Genomic DNA, 20,199 nt, shown 5'->3' with positions numbered 1-20,199 from the left:
CTGCTGGCCTGCTTACCCCCAATGGCCCCATTCCCCACCAGCCTGATCACCCACAATTGCCCTCCCCTCTTGGCCTCTAACCGCCTCTACCTCGGCCCCACCACCACGGCTTTGCCCAGAAGAACATCTGGAAGGTCTCCTGGAAGGTCTCCCAGTCTAATTAGCATATTACTCTTTTATTAGTATAGATTTGAACCCATTTCCAAAAATATAACTTTAATCATGGGCAGCAAACACTGAATTTGCAAAGGAGGAGAGAAATAACACTTTTATAACCCTTACTGAGCTGTAGAAATGAACTTTTGCTGCATTGCTGTATTTCACCTGTTAGCAACTCTCACAGTGAATAAATGCCCGAGCCAAGATTCAACCCCAGGTCTCCCTCATGGTGCAGGCACTTTTCACTGCATTTTATTGTGCCATGACTCCATTCTGCAACTGACTTCCCCCTTCACCATCTCACAGAAATAAACAAAACATGACCTTGTATTGGATTTTTTTAAAGCTATTAAGACTAGTGGAACATTTTGAAATAAGCAATAATCTGAAGTGGCTTCTACATTCCATAGTTAGCAACATAAACCTAAAAGAGTTATTATTTTCCTCATAATATGAAAATAGCCCACAGGTAGTTGAATAGGTCAAATGTTTTCTTATCCTCTATGAATAAATTTCCTGATTGGTTTACTGTATGCTGGTCTGTATGCTTCCATCAGGGAAAAGAAAGCATATACTCTATTTGGAGCATTCTCATTTCACTTTGAAACATAAGTTCAATATTTATAATGTTTTTGTTTTGTTCTAGGAATTATTGTCTTTCAATTCTTAGACAGGCTGAATAATTGCAAACTGGTGAGTTCACCTAAGCAATAGGAAACAATTAAAGGGATTAGTACTGGAGATTTTATAACATACATTTGACCTGCTATTTTAGATCTTACCTATTAAAATATTCTGCAAATCATCTGAAAATGCACCTTACCTGTAGAACAGAAAATGCCTGCTTAGTAACATTGCGAATATTTTCATTTAGATTGCTTATGTCAATTTATTCAACTTTGATAAAACCCACAGGAGGAACTCTAAGGGGAATATGCCCCAATTACCTTCTGGATTAAAATAGCAACAATGATGATTTACTCAATAACAAAAAAGTAAGTGGTTCTGGAAAAATGTGCTATATGTTGATTTATAGAAAATGAAAAAAAAAGTTATTTGGTCTGAGGTTTAAAATGAGGTCTTAAAAAACAGAATTTTTAAAAAAATTATATTGGATAGGGGAGGCTAGGGGACTGTCTAGGGCGGGGGGAAAAATGGACACATATGTAATACCCTTTGTAATACTTTAAGCAATAAAAAAAATTATATTGAATTTATTGGGGTAACATTGGCTAATAAAATTACATACATTTTAAATGTACAATTCCATAGTACATTATCTGTACACCTTATATTGTATTATGTGTTCACTATCGAAAGTCAAGTCTCTTCCCATCACCTTTATCCCTCCTTTACCCTCTTCCAGCTCCTCCCAGCCCCCTTTTGTACATTTACACAGTGAAATATTACCAGCTGTAAAAAATAAAGAAATCTTACTTTTTGCAATAGCATAGATCGACCTGGAGAGTATTGTGCTAGATAAAATAGGCAGTCAGAGAAAGACAAATGCCATTTGATTTTACTTACATGTGGAATCTAAAGAACAAAATAAACAGCAAAATAGAAACAGACTCATAGATACAGAAAATAGACTGACAACTGTCAGAGGGAGTTTGGGGGCCTGGGTGGAAAAGGTGAAGGGGCAAATTCATAGACACAGACAACAGTATGGTACAAACCCATACTGTTGACAGGTATTTTGATACTAGATAAGAAACTTTAAGATATGAGACGTACTCATATAATAGCTCAGACGCTGGGTTAGCACTAACTTCTCTGAGAACCAATGTCCTTATTTTGGCAAAATAAGCCATTTTATATTACAGCAATCAGCACATATGGTAAAGTGTAATAATGTCAAACTGCAATATACCTCTTGCAGAATCTAGCAAAGAGACTTATAGTCAGTGAAATTTACTTTTACTCTATTCAAATTATAAAGTGCTGTGGTTTAAATGAATATATATTTGAACTTATTGGAAGATTATTGCTCCAATTAATAAGAAACCCAAAATTCCATTTAGGACTTTATAAAAGTAATGTAATTTTGTGAATCCTGACTACTACTTATAGTTTACTTGGATTAAATAAAAAATATTTTGATAAATAGCTATATACACAAACAAAAAAACATGCATGGGGGCACCTAGGACTGGAACAGAAGAATTTGACATGTGTAAACCGTAATTTTTCTTCAGTTTTCTGACACTAATTCAAACTTAATCACAGTTCACAGAAGAACTGCGAGAGACTGATATAGTATTATAGATCATTAAGGATCTCAGCCATATGCAGCACATACATCCTTTAAAAAAAAAAAGAAAGACAATACTGAGAAGAATATCAGTTGAAAATTGAGTAGGGCAATTGCAATAGGAAGATAAGGTTTAAACAGCGAGGGAGCTTTGGAAGATATAAGTTCTTTATATATTTTGAGTATTAACCCCTTGTGGTTGCCTTCTTGTTTATTTGGTGTTTTCTTTTGCTGTGCAGACACTTTTTTTTTTTTTTTTTTTACTGTAATATGGTCCCCTTCATTTACTTTTGCCTTACTTTTTTTTGCCTTTGGGGTCAAATTCATAAAAACCTCTTCAAAGACCAAGTTTAGTACGTATGGTGTCTTCAATGTAATTTATTGCCTCAGGACTTTGATCCGTTTCAATGTAGTACACCACATTAACAAAATAAAATGTAAAAATCGCATATCATATGAAGAGATGAAGAAAAAGCATTTGACAAGATACAACATCCATTTATGATTAAAACACTCAATGGAATGAGTATAGAAAGAAGTTACCTCGACATAATAAAGGCCATATATGATGAACCCTCAGCTGATATTATACTCAGTGGTGAAAAGCTGAGAGCTTTTCCTCTAAGACCAGGAACAAGGCGAGGATGTGCGCACTCCCCACTCTTATTCAACATACTACTGGGAGTCCTAGTCTCAGCAACCAGACAAGAGAAAGAAATAAAAGGCATTCAAATTCGGAATGAAGAAGTAAAATTGTAACTTTTGCACATGGCATGATTCTTTATATATAAAACCCTAAAGACTCCACCAAAAACTATTAGAAATAATAAACAAATACAGTATAAAATTTCAGGATACAAAATCAATGTACAAAAGTCCATTTCGTTCCTATATTCTAACAACGAAATTTCAGGAAAAAAAGAGAAAAAATCCTTTTGCAATTATAGCAAAAAAAATAAAATACTTCGGAATTTAAAAAATGATGTGAAGGACCTATACACAAACCTATGGACAGTTATATATGGTCTCCAAGACAAGACCCTTGGCAACTCAAATTTTGGTCTTTATCTCTGCCAGATCTCTAATATTGTATTACATAGAATGTTACCATTATCTGTACACAGTTCCATCTCTGCTGTCCATAATTCCTGTTCATGAATTCATATCTTATCTCCTCTATTAAATACATAAGGAGTTTCACTGTATCTCTCATACCACTCACCAGTATAGTACAATAACATTTAAATAAGTATAATAATTATATTAAATTATTATTAACTAGAGGCCCAGTGCACAAAAATTTGTTCACTTGGGAGGGTCCCTTAGCCCGGCCTGTGCCCTGTTGCAGTCTGACACCCCTGGGGAATGACCACCTGCTGGCTTAGGCTCACTCCCCAGGGGATTGGGCCTAAGCTGACAGTCAGACATCTCTATGGCAGCCCGGGAGCCCTCAGAGGATGTCCACTTGCCAGTGGGGAGCAGGCCCAGCTGAAGTTGGACATCCTTAGTGCTGCTGAGGAGGCGGGAGAGGCTTCCACCACCAGCGCTGTACTGGCAGCCATCAGCCTGGCTTGTGGCTGAGCAGAGTTCCCCCTGTGGGAGCACACTGACCACCAGGGGGCATCTCCTGCATTGAGCGTCTGCCCCCTGGTGGTCAGTGTGTGTCATAGTGACCAGTGATTCCCAGTTGCTCTGCTGTTAGGGTCAATTTACATATTACCCTTTTATTATATAGGACTAGAGGCCCAGTGCACAAAAATTTGTGCACTCGGGGGGGAGGGGGGACCCCTCAGCCCGGCCTAGGTCCTCTCGCAGTCTGGGACCCCTTGGGAGATAATGACCTGCTGGTTTAGGCCTGCTCTCAGGTGGCAGAGGGCAGGCCCAATCCCTAGGTGCAGCCCCTGGTCGGGCTCAGAGCAGAGCTGATTGGGGAGTTGGGGCGCCACCCCCTGTCATGCACAGAGCAGGGCGGCCCCCTGTCATGCACAGAGCAGGGCGGATCGGGAGGTTATGATGCCGCCCTCATTCACACTCAGGGTAGGGCCGATTGGGGGGTTGGGGCACCACCCCCTGTCACACTCAAGGCAGGGTCGATGGGGAGGTTGTGGCGCCACCCCCTGTCACACACAGAGCAGGGCGAATCAGGGGTTTGGGGCACTGCCCCCTGTCACTCACAGAGCCGGGCCCATCATGGGGGTTGAGGAGCTCCCCCCGTCACGCACAGAGTAGGGCCGATAGGGGAGTTGGGGCACCACCTCCTGTCACACACAGAGCAGAGCGGATCAGGGGGTTGGGGCACTGCACCCTCTCACACTCAGGGCAGGGCCGATGGGGAGGTTATGGCTCTACTCCGTCACACACAGTGCAGGGCCCGTGGGGGGGGGGGGTTTGGGGCGCCACCCTCTATCACCCACAGAGCAGGGCCGATCAGGGGGTTGGGGCGCCTTCACTGTCACACTCAGGGAAGGGTCGATGGGGAGGTTATGGCTCTACCCCATCACACAGAGAGCAGGGCCCGTGCGGGGGGGCGGGGTTGGGGCGGCTCAACCTGTCACACACAGAGCAGGGCCCATCAGGGGGTTAGGGCGCAGCACCCTGTCACACACAGAGCCGCAGGGGGATCAGTGGGTTGGGGAGCTCCCCCCTATCAGGCACAGAGCAGGGCTGATCAGGGGGTTGGGGCGCCTTCCCCTGTCACGAACAGAGCAGGGCGGATTGGTAGGTTGTGGCCCCTCCCCCTGTCACACACAGAGCTGCAGGGTGATCAGGGGGTTTGGGCACTGCCCCCATCATGCTGATCCCGGTGCCGGGAAGCCTCACGGCTCTGCTGATCCCGGTGCTGGGAGGCATATTACCCTTTTACTATATAGGATAGAGGCCTGGTGCACAGGTGGGGGCTGGCTGGTTTGCCCTGAAGGGTCTCCTGGATCAGGGTGGGGGTCCCCCTTGGGTGCCTGGCCAGCCTAGGTGAGGGGATGATGGCTTTTTGCAGCTGGTCACACACCCTTCAGGGTGGGGGTCCCCACTGGGGTGCCTGGCCAGTCTGGGTAAGGGGCTGAGGGCTGTTTTCAGGCTGGCGGGTGACTGAAGCTCCCAACCGCTCCTTTTTTTCTTTTTCTTTTTTATTCTGGGCCAGCTTTAGCTCTGAGGCTTGGCTCTAGCTCTGATGCCTAGGCTGCTGAAAGCAGGTATCTGGTTTGTTTGGGTTCTATAATCGAAACACTGTTTCAACTCCAGCTCTGAGATCCCAGCAGGGATCTGCATTTGTTCTATAATTGAAACAATGTTGCGATCCTGCTGGCTGAAAGCAGGTTTCTAGGGTTTTGTTTAGCTTCTATATTTGTAACAATGTTTCAAACTGCAAGCTCAGTGGCCGGCAGCGGCAGGTGGGGAAAGTTGTCTTCCTCCATCACTGAAGCAAGCAAGTCTCATGTTCGCTTCAAGCTGTCTGGCTGCCGGCCGCCATCTTGGCTGGCAGTTAATTTGCATATCTCTCTGATTAGCCAATGGTAAGGGTAGCGGAGTGACACCAATTTGCATGTTTCTTTTATTAGTGTAGATAGAGGCCTGGTGCATGGGTGGGGGCCAGCTGGTTTGCCCTGAAGGGTGTTCTGGGTCAGGGTTGGGTCCCGCTGGAGTGCCTGGACAGCCTGGGTAAGGGGCTGAGGGTTGTTTTTAGTCTGGCCACACTCCCTTCAGGGAGGGAGGTTCTGCTGGGGTGCATGGCCAGCTTGGGTGAGTGGCTGATGGCTGTTTGCAGGCTGGCCAAGCCTCCCAGCGGGGACCTTACCCCATGAGGGTGTGGCCAGCCTGGGTAAGGGGCTGATGGCTGTTTGCAGGCTGACCACAGCCCCTTAACGGTGAGAGTCCCCACTCTGGTGCCTGGCCAGCCTGGGTGAGGGGCTGATGGCTGTTTACAGGCTGGCCAAGCCCCCCAGCAGGGACCCTCACCCCATGAGGGTGTGGCCATCCTGGGTGAGGGGCTTATGGCTGTTTGCAGGCTGGCCACAGCCCCCAGCCACCCAAACTCGCAGTGGAGGCTGGCTGGAAGCAGGTATCTGGGATTTATTTAGCTTCTATAATTGAAACTTGTTGCCTTTTGCAGAGGCCACAGCCGGCCAGGGCAGGTGGGAAGCTTGGCTTCCTTCATCGGTAGGTCAACCAAGCCTCCTGCTTGCTCCAGCTCAGTGGCTGCCAGCCGTCATCTTGGTTTGGTTAATTTGCATATAGTTGCTCTGATTGGCTGGTGGGCGTGGCTTGGGCATAGCAAAGGTACAGTCAATTAGCATCTTTGTCTTTTATTAATGTAGTTTATACTTTCAGATTATTTCATCATGTACATGGTTAGAGGATTTTGAGACACATAAACAGGTTAATTTCCCAGAAAGATGAAAGTGGATTTTAGAGAATTTCTCATTCCAAGTTAGCAACCTATGCACATAGTTATTTAGTATGAGCTAGGTCTATGTTTTGTGTCATTATATTTTTTTTTCAGTCTTGCTCAAATTTTTTTCCACTAAAATTGTCATTTTATTCCAGAGACCAAAGGGCATTCATGTAATCATTTTTATCATATTGTTAATTGCCCCAGAATCACTCCCTTGTTTATTATGGAAAAAACACATAAAAATAACCTTGCTACTTTTTCTGTCCCAGAAGAGAATTAGTGTTTTCTTCTTGGAGTATCCCCGTGGACTTCCAGAAGATCTTGGGAACCTGGTATAAGAATCCAAGTGCTTAGCATTCATAGCATGCCTTAATTGAGTGAGCAGTTCATTTCCACAGGTAAGAGGAAAGGCATTTCATCATTTAAAATATATCAGATATTATAATCTTGAATCTCAAATTAGGTTATGTGCTTTAATATTTAAATCTGAGATAGAAATTTCTAGTTAACTTAGAGTTGAATTAAGAATTGAATGAGAGAATTCAAGGGTAAAAGCAGGGATAATAAGAAAGATAACATATTTAGGCATGTAGATAGATTAGTAAATTAGAAATTTGACTTAATTCCTTTGATGAAAGATAACAGAATAAAAGTAGTAGAAATAAGAGACTATATTTCAAATTTAGGAAAATTATTGAATGAAGAGAAAACTAACTACTAGTCATCCATTGAGTATATGTCATACTGAAATCATAATTCTTTTTCTTATAAAAGGATATAAACAAATTTTAAATTTATTTTACTTGGTAGCTAATTGATCTAGAAGCTACTTCAATTTGTTTATTTTTTTTCAACTATATTATGGCCTACTTAAACTTGTGGCTTTGCAAAAGAATTCAGATGCATGAAGATGGTATTTTGTGTTGCTTCTAGTGGATAGCATTTCCAAATTTACAGCATATCACAATGAGTGTGTGATATGGGCAAGTGAAAAGAGCTTAGTTTGGAGAGAAAGCACCCTGGACTTTAATCCTTGCTCTTATAGTGACCTTGATCAAGTTACAGGTCACGGTGGTTCTCAGTTTTGCTATGTAAGTTACATAAGATAATTTACACAAAATTTGCAACACTGAGTAGCCATTTAACAATACGTGGTAGCTGCCCTTAGGACTTTCCTCCCTTTCAAGCTTAGTGTTTGCATAACTGTTCTCAGGAATGTATGGTGCTTTCTGTTTTCTGACTGTGTGAGGGTTTAGGGACTCATGTGACTTTAGAGTTCCAAGATGAGCACGTTTTGTTAAATATTGAAATCTAATAGTTGCTTTCTAACGTCTATTTCTCAAATTGAAATTAGTTAGAAGTAACACAATCAGTTCTAATGTCCTTAAATGTAAGTCAACGGAAATGTCTGTTTAAAGAGCATCTTCAATGAAGAAGATGAACCCCATATATTTCACCTATCATTCCTCCAGCTCCCTACAGTGAAGTAAGTAATTGCTCAAATGGGACATAATTTGAATTAAAATAATATACCTTCCTTCATAAACCACCTTTTTTTACTTAAGGTAAAATCAGAGAAATCAAGAGCTATTAGAAAGTTATTACGGTCAAAATTATCAGAAGAATTTAAGCAAAGCTATTATTATTTTACTGTTATGTCCAGAGTCAAAAGACAATGACAGAAATGTATTCTTAAGTTTATTTTTTAAGGTTCTTGATACCTTAGAATATTGGGATTCCCTGGGTTTAATCTCATGGGAAAGGCATTTAAATATATCTTAAGTGTATATAACAAACATATAACAATAAGAAGAGTACTTAGCTTCTGGTTCGGTCCTCATTTATTACTCAATGCTTTGAGAAAATCTGATATTACAATCCCCTAATCATATTTTGTAGCTAAATAAAATTTTGAAGTCATATATCATATAGATGTATACTTCACATATAATTGAAATGCTTTAATAAACATTTTAATACATCCCATGTATAAACACTCTGAAATCACACCATGTTCATGTTGTTCAATAAGCTATTCCTGAAATTTTGGTTAATCTAAGCTATTCTTTGGTTTGGAAAGATAAAGTTAAGTTTTCAAGATTACACAGTCATAGGTGCTAAATCTGAGATTATTAATACAGAGTACAAATATAATGTTTTTAATTTTCCACTATTAAATTATGTCAGACACATCAATTGAGTAAAAGTTAGAACTATAATGTTGCTGAAATTTCTCCTGTATATAACAGTCAATGTGCAGTTTGTAATGGATACCTTTAGTACACTACATATTGGTATATTTTTCTAAAGTTGCTTACATATTTTTTTCCACTGTGCTTCTTCTAATCTGCCTAATTCTTCTTTTGTCCATGAATCCATTTCATAAGTATTTTTTAAATATATATGTACCCATGGATGAGAGAGAGAGTATGGAGGGACAGAGAGAGAGAATGAAAAAATTTTAAAACAGAAATAAATGTGTTGTGATGCTCCCAAAATATATTAATGCATATTTATAATATCAATTGATTATTTTATGTTATTTTATTAACCTAACTATTCAAACTAAACTGAAAATTATTATAAGACATTTGTGTGTGTGTTCTTAAGGCTATTCTGAGGTGCTTGTATTTATACAGAAGTTGAAACTTAATGCAATTATATATTTTTTACTCTATAATTCTCTAATAATTTAAATGAGCATTTTATTGTGGGGGTTGGTAACCCCACATTTGAAAAGCTATTTATTGTCTGTATTTAAAACGTCTTCCACATAGATCTGGGAAGACCTTGCTGGGAAAATAAAGACATGTAGTTTTCTTCTTCTAAGAATAATTTTAATAATTTTAGTAGATTTTTCTCATTTCTTCTTGATGTAGGAATGTCTCAATATGACAAACAAATAGTGTGTTTCATGTCACAAATATAAATCCTTGGTATGTCCCCGGCCTTGTACACTGCAGATTTTTCACTCCTTCAGTCTGTGACACACTGAAGGAAAAACAAGAATTGCAGTCCTGGCCCTAGCCGGTTCGGTGGCACATGCCCAGGTTACGGGCTCAATCAGAAAGCAGCCAATCAATGATTCTCTCTCATCATTGATGTTTCTATCTCTCTCTCCCTCTCTGAAATCACTAAAAATATATTTTTTTAAAAAAAGAATTACAGTCTAGATACAGGTGACTCCTCAACTTTTTAAAAAATATATACTTTTCTTTTATTTACATTTCACTAAATAAGAAACAGTCTGGAGTCATCGGGAAATATACCAAAAATAAAACACCACTTGGAGGCTTAAATCATAATTTTACTCTTTTAGCAATAGCATCTAGAAATTATATAATATATTATTCTGTAATTTTTATTTTATAATAATTTTAATGACTCCTTAAGAAACTATAACATATTAAAGAAATGGCCACGATTTATTTTTGATGTACTTAAGTCTTAAAAATATGCCCAAGGATTTTGTAAGGATAAATAGAAAAACAATCTTATATTGGCATTAAATTAAATTTGGAAAATTATTAACAGTATAATAAATTCTGTAGGACTAAATGGACAACGTGGTGATAGACATACCAAAAAAGAAAACTAAAAAAACAAACAAACACAAAACAAAACCAATGTCTTATTATGATTTGCATACAAGGTGAATCGGCCTCCAGAAATATATCTGTTTTTGTTCACCAGTGTTCTAGCAGTGCTGATGAAAAGGGATACTAGCCAAAAGGAAGCTATACATGATTTGGTTGGAAAAGGTTAACACCATACAGTAAGTTGAAAGGTTAGCTCGCTTTCTAGTCATCAGGGAACAATTTAAAAACAAATATCTTTTACATTGTTTTTCTCATTTAAATACAATTCTTACTTTTACACAATCCTGTGATATGTGTGGTTGCTTTCATTTTAACAATTGTAAACATTAAGAAAGGGCATTTCATGAACACTGTAGAAAATCTAGAATTAGTATTCAGATGTATACTTTCTATTATAATATTTTTGGACCAAAATTTCAATACTTATTCATCTTTGTAGATTTAAGATGATGAGATATGAAACTAGATGGGAGTAAATTGAACAGAACATAAATTGAAAATTAAACCAGATAAATTGATGTATTTTTTAACATGACACATTTAGCCAACCACCTAATAAAAATTCTCTAATTTGACAGGATAATGCGTTCATTGGCTCCAGCATGTTCATCACTGCCTATTCCTTCCAAGGGATTTCAATATGCCCTTCTAAGAAATAAGTAAGAGTATATGATAGGGTGGATTCTATTTCCAAAAATGTTGCTTTAAAAACTGTAAATAAAAATGAAAATGGCACAGTTGACATCAGATTTAGATTTATATAGCATTCAGATGAAAAATGTGACTGAAGTCACCATGTTTATATTGATGGGCTTCACAAATAATTTTGAGGTACAAGTCTTCCTGTTTTTACTATTTCTAGAAATCTATCTTTTTACTCTCATAGGAAATTTGGGAATGGTTTTATTGGTCACTCGGGATTCTCGGCTCCACAACCCCATGTATTATTTTATTAGTGTATTATCATTCTTGGATGCTTGTTATTCTTCAGTTGTCACTCCAAAGATGTTGGTCAATTTCCTGAAAGAAAATAAAGCCATTTCTTATCTTGGCTGTGTAGCACAAATGTTTCTCTTTGTTACTTTTGGAACCACAGAATGCTTCCTCTTGGCTGCAATGGCGTATGACCGCTATGTAGCAATCTATGACCCTCTCCTGTATTCAGTCAGCATGTCACCCAGAGTCTATGTGTCACTCATCATTGCTTCCTATGTTGGTGGCATTTTGCATGCTTCCATACACACAGTGGCCACCTTTAGCCTGTCCTTCTGTGCATCCAATGAAATTAGACATGTCTTTTGTGACATCCCTCCTCTCCTTGCCATTTCTTGTTCTGACACACACACAAACCAGCTTCTACTCTTCTACTTTGTGGGCTCTATTGAGATAGTCACCATCCTGATTGTCCTGGTCTCCTATGGTTTTATTCTGTTGGCCATTCTGAGGATGCATTCTGCTGAAGGGAGGAGAAAAGTCTTCTCTACCTGTGGTTCTCACCTAACTGGAGTGTCAATTTATCATGGAACCATCCTCTTCATGTATGTGAGACCAAGTTCCAGCTACGCTTTGGACCATGACATGATAGTATCAACATTCTACACCATCGTGATTCCCATGCTGAATCCCATCATCTACAGTTTGAGGAACAAAGATGTGAAAGAAGCAATGAAAAGGGTGTTTGGGAAAAATGGGGTATGAATACAGTACATTTTGACACCAGCCATTAAACTGAAATAAATTATGTTTATTGTCTCAATATCAAAATAATAATTTATTTTTGTTTTAGTGTAGACCTTTTTATATAAAGAACATAGTCACACCTCCACCTGTACTGTTTCCACACATGCAGGAAAACTGTCATCCATTTACTTCCTCTTTAATTAATTCTCAGGTAAACACACACACACATTTATAAATATACTAGAGGCCCGGTGCACAAAAATTTGTGCACTCGGGGGGGGAGGGGGTGTCCCTCAGCACCAGCCTGTGCCCTCTCACAGTCTGGGACCACTTGGGAGATAACGACCTGCTGGCTAGGCCTGCTCCTGGGTGGCAGAGGGCAGGCCCAATCCCTAGGTGCAGCCCCTGGTCGGGCTCAGAGCAGGGCTGATTGGGGAGTTGGGGCACCGCCCCCTGTCATGCACAGAGCAGGGCGGATCGGGAGGTTGCAATGCCACCCTCAGTCACGCTCAGGGTAGGGCCGATTGGTGGGTTGGGGCACTGCCCCCTGTCACACTCAAGGCAGGGTCAATGGGGAGGTTGCGGCGCCACCCCCTGTCATTCACTAGCAGGGCGAATCAGGGGGTTGGGGCACTGCCCCCTGTCACTCACAGAGCAGGGCCCATCAGGGGGGTTGGGGCTCCAAACCCTGTCACGCACAGAGCAGGGTTGATCAGGGGGTTGGGGAGCTCCCCCCTGTCATGCACAGAGCAGGGCCAATCAGGGGGTTGAGGAGCTCCACCCTGTCACTCACAGAGTAAGGCTGATAGGAGAGTTGGGGCACTGCCCCCGTCACACACAGAGCTGGGTGGATCAGGGAGTTGGGGCATCACACACTGTCACACTCAGGGCAGGGCCGATAGGGAGGTTATGGCTCTACCCCGTCACACACAGAGCAGGGCCTGTGGGGGGAGGGCGGGTTGGGGCACCGCATCCTGTCACACACAGAGCCGCAGGGCGATCATGGGGTTTGGGCGCTGCCACCTGTCACGCTGATCCCAGTGCCGGGAGGCCTCGTGGCTCTGCTGATCCCGGTGCTGGGAGGCATATTACCCTTTTACTATATTGGATAGAGGCCTGGTGCACGGGTGGGTGCCAGCTGGTTTGCCCTGAAGGGTGTCCTGGATCAGGGTTGGGGTCCCCACTGGGGTTCCTGGCCAGCCTGGATGAGGGGATGATGGCTGTTTGCAGCTGGTCACACACCCTTCATGGTGGGGGTCCCCACTGGGGTGCCTGGCCAGTCTGGGTGAGGGGCTGAGGGCTGTTTTCAGGCTGGCGGGTGACTGAAGCTCCCAACAGCTCCTTTTTTTCTTTTTTTTTTATTCTGGGCCAGCTTTAGCTCTGAGGCTTGGCTCCAGCTCTTAGGCCTCCTCTGCTGAAAGCAGGTATCTGGTTTGTTTGGGTTCTATAATCAAAACACTGTTTCAACTCCAGCTCTGAGATCCTGGCTGGCTGAAAGCAGGTTTCTGGGTTTTGTTTAGCTTCTATATTTGTAACAATGTTTCAAACTGTAAGCTCAGAGGCCAGTAGCGGCATGCGGGGAACGTTGGTGTCCTCCATCACTGAAGCAAGCAAGCCTCATGTTCGTTTCAAGCTGCCTGGCTGCCGGCCGCCAACTTGGCTGGCAGTTAATTTGCATATCGCCCTGATTAGCCAATGGGAAGGGTAGCGGACATATGGCTAATTACCATGTTTCTCTTTTATTAGACAGGATACTGATAGTGATTGTATTAGTTGTCAGGGCTGCCATAGCAAAGCACCACAGACTAATGACTTAAAATATCAGAAATTTATTTTTCGCTGTTCTAGAATCCAGGAATCTTAGAATGAGTGAAATTAAAAGTATAATAGTAACTGATAATATAAAGCGGTTTATTGAGGTTGCAGAGCAACTAGAACTCTCATCCATTTCAGGTGGGATTGCAGATGGTGCAGCCACTTTAGCAAACAATCTCACAGTTTCTTATGATGTGAAACATACTAGTACAATTACCATATGACATCATGATCTGATTCTGCCACTTACCCAAGACAAATGAAAACATAGATGAAAGCAAAGATATGGGTTCCAATTTTTATAGTGCCTATATTCACTGTATTTCCAAACTGAAAGAAATCCAAATTCCCATCAAAGATAGAATAACTAACTGTGTTGCATCCATAAAATGAAATACCACTCAGCAATTTAATAGGAATAATACCATTGACATATTCAAGTACATGGATGAATCTCAAATATCTTGTGCCCATTGGAAGAAGGCAAATTCAAAAGGTGACAGACAATGTGATTCTACTAATATCACATTGTGCAAAATGCAAAATTCTAAAAATGGAGAACACATCTTTGGTTGTCAGAAAGACTACATAGTGGTATAATGGGACATTTTAGAATGATGAAAATGTTATATAATTTGATTATAGTTATACAATTCTATGTGTTTTACAACATTCATATAACTGGTAGCTATAAGTTGTGGGGTTTTATTAATTTATTAATTTATATTAAAACTGCAGACTGGTGCAGCCACTATGGAAAACAGTATGGAGTTCCTTAAAAATGTAACTCCCATGCCCTGATCGGTTTGGCTCAGTGGATAGAGCGTCGTCCTGCGGACTGAAAGGTCCCAGGTTCGATTCTGGCCAAGGGTATGTACCTTGGTTGCGGGCACATCCCCAGTAGGAGGTGTGCAAGAGGCAGCTGATCGATGTTTCTCTCTCATTGATGTTTCTAACTCTCTATCCCTCTCTCTTCCTCTCTCTGAAAAATCAATAAAATATATTTTTAAAAAAATGGAACTCCCATTTGACCCAGTGATCCCACTTCTAGGAATATATCCCAAGAAAACAGAAACACCAATCAGAAAGGATATATGCACCCCTATGTTCATAGCAGCACAATTTATCATAGCTAAGATCTGGAAACAGCCTAAATGCCCATCAGGAGATGAATGGATTAGAAAACTGTGGTGCATCTACACGATGGAATACTATGCTGCTGTAAAAAAGAAGGAATTCTTACCATTTGCAACAGCATGGATGGAACTGGAGAGCATTATGCTAAGTGAAATAAGCCAGTCAATGAAAGAAAAATACCACATGATCTCACTCATTTATGGATAATTAAGACCATTATAAACTAACTTCAAAAACTAGATATTATATAAATTAATTTCTTCTTTATAATAGGGATTTCCTTTGTAGGGGAGATATGACAAGAAAAAAGTATAAGGGAGGCATCTGGCTACTGTCAATATTTTACTTCTTAGTCTTAGTTTTATTTATAGGATTATGGTCAGATTGTGGAAATTTATCAAGCTGTATACTTCATACAAGTACTTTTCTGTATATATTTTTTCTTCATTAAAAATTAAAGGATGAATCAAGTCCTTATTTTGTTGTACATTTTCTAGTAAACTTGATACCCCTCAATATTTAAATGTTCTTTAAATGTCTTATCTTCTTATTGATTATCCTATTATTAGGAAAGTTTACAAGTTTTTGCTACATGTCATTTTGTGTTGGTATGAATATTAGCTGTGGAGAGTTGCTGGAAAGGTAAAATAAAGCAATGTGCATAAAAGTCTATTTCTGCTGCATGTGCTCAATACATGGCTGTTATTATTTTCTCCTCCTTTGCCACTTAGTGTTTCAATGTTGAGGCAAGGATATTTTTAAATTTTGTACCTTCTATTAAAACTGTATTTTTAGAACTGGATTGTGTTGGAAATTTTGAATATTATAGTTTATTATTTTTCTCAGTTTCTCTCAAACTCTTAATTTTCCAGTTACCGGAGGGAAGGAGGGGAGGGACATAGTATATGGTAAAGTGGGCCAAATATATGGAGACAGAGATGGTAAGCACACAATGTATCATGCATCATAGAATTGTACACTTGAAGCCTATAAAATCATATTAACCAATGTCACCCCAATAAATTTAATTAAAACATAAAAACAAGTACAATAAGTATAGATGCAAAACACACTTAGCATCACTATAATCAGGACAATACAAATCATCATTTGTAAATTATAAAGTAGCATTATAATCACAGGACTGATTATTTGATAAATATCAACATGTAGTAAATTATTCTACAACCGTTTACTTTTTGTTATTGAGCAAATCATCATGTTGCGATTCTGAACCAGAAGATAATTGGGGCATGTTCCCCTTGGGGCAACTCTATTTTTCATCAACAGTTGAGTAAGCAGATATAAATAATCTAAATGAATCATACCTGTAGTGTACTTAAACCTGCTTTTCTTGTTACACAGGTAAGAAGAGAATGTCAGATATTTACAAAATATTTTATGAGGTGGCACCTAAATTGTTAAGATCAAATATTATGAAGTCCCCGGTATTAAACCCTTTAGTTGCTGCCTATCACATAGGTAAATAAATATAACAAAGAAAATATAAACTATTGATTTTAGGTTTGTAGAATTAAGTAAGATTTTTTTTCAAATCAAGTGTATGATTTTATTTTTCTCATTGAAGAAGAAAGATCAGATTAAACAAGAACATACAGAAAATTCATCAGTAGAAAGCACGAAAACTTTTGGCCAAATCTACTATTTTGCTCTAATGAGTAAACAATCAATTATCCTTTATTTTGCTAGCTTTGTGATATAGAAGCCACTTAAAGTTCATGCTATTTCATAATGTTTCTCTAATGTAATGCTCAAACTTTATCTAAATAAATATCAAGAACCAGGTTTTATTTCAGTGGGAGTGGTGAGTGGGGAGGTCAGTTACAGAATGAGGCCATGGTACTATAAGGAACTGTAAAATTGTGAAAAGTGCATGCACTCTGAAGGAGTCCTAGGATTGAATCTTGGCGCTGGTTCTTATTAGCTGTGGAGAGTTGCTGGAAAGGTAAAATAAAGCAATGTGCTTAAAGTCTATTTCTGCTGCATGTGCTCAATACATGGCTGTTATTATTTTTCTCCTCCTTTGCCAACTTAGTGTTTCAATGCTGAGGCGAAGATATTTTTAAATTTTGTACCTTCTATTAAAACTGTATTTTTAGAACTGGTTTTGTATTCATTTTAAAAGGTGATGGAGTGTTATTAAATTCTTCAAGAATCAAAGACATTTTCTTGTTATGTCTGAGTTATTTCAATATGGACTCAGCTTTAACCAGTATAAATTTTATGTTGGCATCTAGTAGAAATAACTGATTCAAGTAAAATTTTGCTGAATTGTTTAACATTGTAGTCTTTCACTATCTGACCCGAGTAAATTAAGCCCACAGTAATGTAGCCAATGGAATCGTGGTGAGCTCTGTGTGGCAGAGGGAAAAAAATCATAACTATGATAGAATAATGTTTCAATATGTATTAGTAATCACAAAACAAAATTTAAATGTAGCTAAAGAATGAAATATCTGGCTTAAGGCTCTGGTCACATATATTTTTAAATGATTAGTTGCAATATTTTTTTTCAACCAATATTTGCTAATGTTTTAAAAATAAATACATCTGATAAAAAAGTTCAATTATATAGTCATCTTAAATTTGTAACCAAAAATTGACATATTTAAAGGAAATTGCTTTATATATTATTGCTTTATATATTTAAGTAGTCTGCATGGCTATATACTATTATGTCCAGTTGGTCATTCAAAGATATTATTATTTTAAAAAAGACTAAACCGTGAAGGAAAATTCTAATTTTACACATGGCATTTAATCATGAACCTGGGTGATAAACACATACTTTCAGATATAAATCTTACGTTATTTGTCTTCAACAGGTATGTCATTGAATTGATGCCAAGAATTGAATTGAAGCTGATCTTTTTCTTGTGAATCTTGTTCATATTTTAAAAAAATAGATTTCATCAAAGTTTGTATTTATTTTTTAATTTGACTTAATTCAATTGTGGCCCATCATCCTTAAAAAAATCTTAATTTGTTCTTATAGATAGACTCAAAAAGATCTAATAGTGTTAGAAAAGTTTTAGAGATTAGCTCATAAAATGTTTATGGCTACTCTAGAACCAACCTGATTCAGTACTTTCTCTATTGAATGGAATTGTCAAGATTCAACTTTATTAACATTTTGTCTTTTAATATTCATTCTAATATTGTAGAATTTATATTAATGCTCTCATTCTACAGGTGAGTAGATTATAGCAAATCACTTTATACCATTACTGAAAGGTATAGAATGCTAAAATTTTATTCCAATGCTCCATACACTGATATATTATTTTATGTGGGTCTATGTCAAAAGAAAATTGTTTTTGTAAACCAATCACTTGGTGTCTTAATGTGACTTAATAGGAAAACAGCTAATAGAATGCAGTTGTAAATTAATGAGTTGTCCTGATGGTTTTATAAATGATATGAATTCACCGAGTGGACACCCATCATTTTCATTTGATTTTATAGGGAGTGGCATGGACTCTTGACCCACTGTCTTGTCACTGTCTGTGACCTGCAACTGGGAAATTTTATATTGCCAAAAAATAAATTCAAGGATATTTATTGAGTTAGAATCCATTTTATTCTTTTTGTAGTAAATGAATTGTAATTTTACAAATATCTTTAAGTTTTTTTCCATGAGGTTTCAACATGAAGAATGTCACTGAAGTTACAATGTTTGCATTGAAGGGTTTCACAAACAATCTTGAACTGCAAATTATCTTATTCTTCCTGTTTCTAGCAATTTACCTGTTTACTCTGATGGGAAATTTAGGGCTGCTTGCATTGGTCATTGGGGATTCCCGGCTCCACAACCCCATGTACTATTTTCTGAGTGTGTTATCATCTGTGGATGCCTGCTTTTCCTCAGTAATTACACCAAATATGTTAGTACATTTCCTGTCAAAGAATAAAGTCATTTCATTCCTTGGATGTGCAACACAGATGTTTCTCGCTGTTACTTTTGGGACCACAGAATGCTTCCTCTTGGCTGCAATGGCGTATGACCGCTATGTAGCAATCTATGACCCTCTCCTGTATTCAGTCAGCATGTCACCCAGAGTCTATGTGTCACTCATCATTGCTTCCTATGTTGGTGGCATTTTGCATGCTTCCATACACACAGTGGCCACCTTTAGCCTGTCCTTCTGTGCATCCAATGAAATTAGACATGTCTTTTGTGACATCCCTCCTCTCCTTGCCATTTCTTGTTCTGACACACACACAAACCAGCTTCTACTCTTCTGCTTTGTGGGCTCTATTGAGATAGTCACCATCCTGATTGTCCTGGTCTCCTATGGTTTTATTCTGTTGGCCATTCTGAGGATGCATTCTGCTGAAGGGAGGAGAAAAGTCTTCTCTACCTGTGGTTCTCACCTAACTGGAGTGTCAATTTATCATGGAACCATCCTCTTCATGTATGTGAGACCAAGTTCCAGCTACGCTTTGGACCATGACATGATAGTGTCAATTTGTTACACCATCGTGATTCCCATGCTGAATCCCATCATCTACAGTTTGAGGAACAAAGATGTGAAAGAGGCAATGAAAAGAGTGTTTGGGAAAAAGGGGTTTATCAAAAAAGTGTTTTACAGTAAAAACTCAATTAAAAGTTGAGAGTAATGTTCTGTGCCTCAATATAAAAAAAGATATAATTAAGATTTTTTTAGTTTATTAATGTATTTGTGTTTTTCTGGATATTTTAAAATAAAGATCATAGTTAACTCTCTATCTCTGATGTCTTTACATGTAAAAAAGTTATTATCAACTTGATTCTTAATATATCCTTATTGACATATGTATATCAACTGTGGATCCTTGTACTGATTGATACAACACAAATGCACATACACACAGACTTATATGTATGTAATCATTACTTTAGAATGTTGTATATTGTTTCTTTTTATCTCCATGTAATATATAGAATCTAATAGTTGCAACTATAAATAATATTATAACAATTTTATCTGACTACCTTGTTCACTTACTGCCTAATCAATAACAAAGCCATAGCTCAGATTAGCCCAGACTGCTTTCCATGAAGCCATTGGTATCTGACTCCAGTTCAAAGCATTCTGCTCCATCCTTAGGTTCATGCAATGGTAGCCAGATAATCATAGCCTATGTTCCTGAGACCACAGAAAATG

The 20,199-nt window shown here is 38.9% G+C and overlaps 2 protein-coding genes across 3 annotated transcripts; both read left to right on the top strand.

The window, feature by feature from the left end:
• The first annotated feature begins 1,997 nt into the window (after positions 1-1,997).
• On the top strand, positions 1,998-12,097 carry LOC132242282 (olfactory receptor 5T9-like). 2 transcript variants are annotated; one of them, XM_059711185.1, is made up of 2 exons: positions 1,998-2,007; positions 11,154-12,097. In XM_059711185.1, exons 1-2 carry the CDS (start codon positions 1,998-2,000, stop codon positions 12,095-12,097), a joined length of 954 nt encoding a protein of 317 aa, XP_059567168.1. The 2 variants fall into 2 exon arrangements, with proteins under 2 accessions (XP_059567168.1, XP_059567167.1); XM_059711184.1 differs by lacking the exon at positions 1,998-2,007 and having other exon boundaries at positions 11,123-12,097.
• Positions 12,098-18,648: 6,551 nt separating this feature from the next.
• Positions 18,649-19,666, top strand: LOC132241935 (olfactory receptor 5T2-like). Its single transcript, XM_059710884.1, has one exon. It carries the CDS (start codon positions 18,701-18,703, stop codon positions 19,664-19,666), a length of 966 nt encoding a protein of 321 aa, XP_059566867.1. The 5' UTR covers positions 18,649-18,700.
• Positions 19,667-20,199: the final 533 nt, after the last annotated feature.

Source organism: Myotis daubentonii, chromosome 9 (assembly GCF_963259705.1).
Source record: "Myotis daubentonii chromosome 9, mMyoDau2.1, whole genome shotgun sequence".
Taxonomy (NCBI): Eukaryota; Metazoa; Chordata; class Mammalia; order Chiroptera; family Vespertilionidae; genus Myotis; species Myotis daubentonii.
This window is presented reverse-complemented; position numbering and strand designations above follow the sequence as displayed.